General features: G+C 44.7%; 1 protein-coding gene across 6 annotated transcripts in view; it reads left to right on the top strand.

Moving 5' to 3' along the window:
- shf (Src homology 2 domain containing F) overlaps positions 1–2,885 on the top strand; it is a 67,450-nt gene that overhangs the window by 62,102 nt on the left and 2,463 nt on the right. For all 6 annotated transcript variants that reach the window (XM_025055537.1, XM_017032702.2, XM_008310937.3 and 3 more), the window contains 2 exons: positions 1,503–1,677; positions 1,788–1,907. In XM_025055537.1, coding sequence (XP_024911305.1) covers positions 1,503–1,677; positions 1,788–1,907 — 295 coding nt within the window. The remainder of the gene's footprint in view (positions 1–1,502; positions 1,678–1,787; positions 1,908–2,885) is intronic.

Here is a 2,885-nt window from a genome sequence, read left to right as displayed (position 1 = left end):
CTGCTGTTACTGCTGCTGCTGCTGAGATGACAGTGACAGTGATAGTGAGAGTTTATGTCCAGGATAACACACCATTGAGCTGGAGGCCAGGAAGTTCACTTTGTCAGTAGGTGTAAAGTTGAAGGGGAGCCCCCTGGTGAGTGGAGGTGAAACAACAACATCTTCATGACAGGAACACAGGTTCTCATCCTTAAATTCCAGAAGAGCAGAAGTCAAAATGAAAAGTTCCTCTTTGTTGTTTGGATGTTTAACCCTGACTTTAGAAAACTGAGGGAATGAACTGAAGTAGATCCGTCGTATCAGACACGTCAGACCACTGCTTAGTCACAACGGTCACATCCTGGTTCATTTACTGATACATTACGTTTTTATTGATATTTTTCTATAAATTTCGTCCACAGCAGATTTCAGGTCTGAGCCAATAGAAAATCACGGATGTCTGTGAAAACTGTTCTGACATTTATGCTTCTTCTGAACATTTGAACCAACATCTTCCTTTAAGTATCTTTGAGTTACAATACTGCCACCTGTTGGGTCTGTGATTATTTTCACTGTCTACCCTGAAGCAACTGTATCACTGGTGAACAAAGATACAAACAAGAAGTGAGGCAGAAGATAACACAGAACCATGGACTTCCTGTGAACCATAATATCACTGTAGGGGGTCTGGGAGGGGGGGTCTGGGAGAGGGGGGGTCTGGGAGAGGGGGCGTCAGGACTTCTGCTCACTTTGATATAAATAAAAGTCCTCAGCATAAATCAGTGTTGATACAGTTTATCAGACTCACAGGAGTCAGTGCTGATGACTGTTGAAGTCCAACCACTGTCAGTGACTTCTCTGACGACCTGTGACGACCTGTGACGACCTGCGACGACCTGTGACAACCTGAGAGTCACGGCCATTTTGACTCGCCCTCATAAATATTATCTTCTGTTTGTGTTCACATCGGCTGTGCTGAAACAGCCTTGTTTACTGATTGGCTGTGAATTGACATCACAACCTTGGCTCGTTACATCAGGATCATCACAGGTCACATGACCACAGAGCGTCAGCGTCTCCACTGACACCAGCCTGGTTAATGATTGGCTGCTCAACCTGTGTGTGGGACGTTCAAGCCTCCTGTCTGAGTGGAGAGAGGTGTGTGTGTGTGTGTGTGTGTGTGTGTGTGTGTGTTCTGATGATGTTCACCTTCTGTTCAGCTGCTGCAAACACAGAACTGTTGTCAGGAAGTTTGAATATTTAAACATTAACAAACTGGACAGAACTGGAACTGGAAAGGTCACAGCAGTGGCTAAATGTAAAGACATTTAGCCTTTATTATTATTATTATTATTATTATTATTATTATTATTATTTTGTACATCATGAAACAGTGATTAGCAGGTAAGGTGATGAAACATGAAATCTCATTTGTTGTTACGTCTGTGGATGTGATATATTGTTGTTGTTGTATATATGTATATTTATTTCTTCAACAAATGTTTCCTTTTTTTGCCCTACAGTCCAGTTCGATGGTTTGGAAAAGTCTAGAATGTCTCCAACCAAGGACGGAAAAGTTCGTCCACTGCAGCGACACTCCAGCAGCTGTCTGGTCAACACTAAGATGACATCACTGGACCAGAGCAGCTCCTCAGTGGGCGAGCGAATCGACCCCTCGATGCCCCTGGAAAACCAGTTGTGAGTCAGATGTTGGTGTCGAATTAGTTCTGTTTCATTGAGCTCTATGTTCTTGTCACCTCTGACCCCTGGCGTCCCTCATGCTGTCTCACTGTCTGTGTCTCTGCTAGTTGGTACCATGGAGCCATCAGTCGGACCGACGCGGAGTCTCTGCTCAGGCTGTGTAAAGAGGCCAGTTACCTGGTGAGAAACAGTGAGACCAGCAAGAACGACTACTCCCTCTCCCTCAAGTAAGGACTGAAAAAGAATCTAACCCTAACCCTAGTATACTGTAGTGTACCGTGGTGTACCGTAGTGTACCGTAGTGTACTGTGTAGTTCTGACTGCTGAAGGGACCAGAGTTATTACACAGGTCTTAATAGCATCAGCTAACTGCTGACTTTCACCTTTTCTTATGGTAATCACTGTGACCTTTCTGACCTCCGTTGCCCAGCTACACCCCCCGCCCCAGGGGTTGAATCCCTCTGCCAGTGTCAGGTCGTACCCTGTTAACAGTCCCCTTCACCTGTGCTGTAACCAGCTGCTGCTGATTGGTTGAGTCAGAGATCAGTTCGTTGGTTCGTCGTTGAATGGTTTTTCACACGCGTCGACTGTCAAACACAGACTGACGTCTGACAGACCGACCATCAGCTCCGATGGGAAAGACTGGGAAAGCTCCTCACTGACCAGTCTGACCAGTCTGACCAGTCTGTAGACGGTCGTCTGTCCGCCTCGTTCAGAGAAGCAGACGTGTTTTAACAGCACATTAACACGGACGTGCCAGGTCTAAAGTCCTAACACGACTCGAGGTCAGGAGTTTAGTTTAGAATTTTAGTCAGATTAAAGTCAGAGTTAGGATTATAGAGGATCATATATTTGTAATAATTCAGGTAATATTTTATTAAGTTCCCACAGAAACTCATTTCTCGTTGGTGTCGCTCAAATGAAACCTCAGAAACCAGTCACCGGGCTGTTCTAATGATATACATGTTTATTATTGTTATTGTTAACTCTGAGACTCTGAGTTGTTGTTAATAAGTTAACAGAGTAAGAACTACACAGAGATTGTCCATTTAACTTGACTGTCCAGCTAACTATTGAGTTTAACTAACTAGTCCCACTAACCGTTTAAAAACATCCACACTCCCCCCACTCCAGTGTTATCTCTCTGCTGTTTTTTCTCCCCCCCCCCCCCCCCAACAACAACATCAACAGCAAGAGCAAGACAA

The sequence above is a fragment of the Cynoglossus semilaevis genome, chromosome 5 (genome assembly GCF_000523025.1).
Source record: "Cynoglossus semilaevis isolate Cse_v1.0 chromosome 5, Cse_v1.0, whole genome shotgun sequence".
Classification (NCBI taxonomy): domain Eukaryota; kingdom Metazoa; phylum Chordata; class Actinopteri; order Pleuronectiformes; family Cynoglossidae; genus Cynoglossus; species Cynoglossus semilaevis.
Note: the sequence above shows the minus strand (reverse complement) of the source record. Positions and strands in the feature narration are given on the sequence as shown.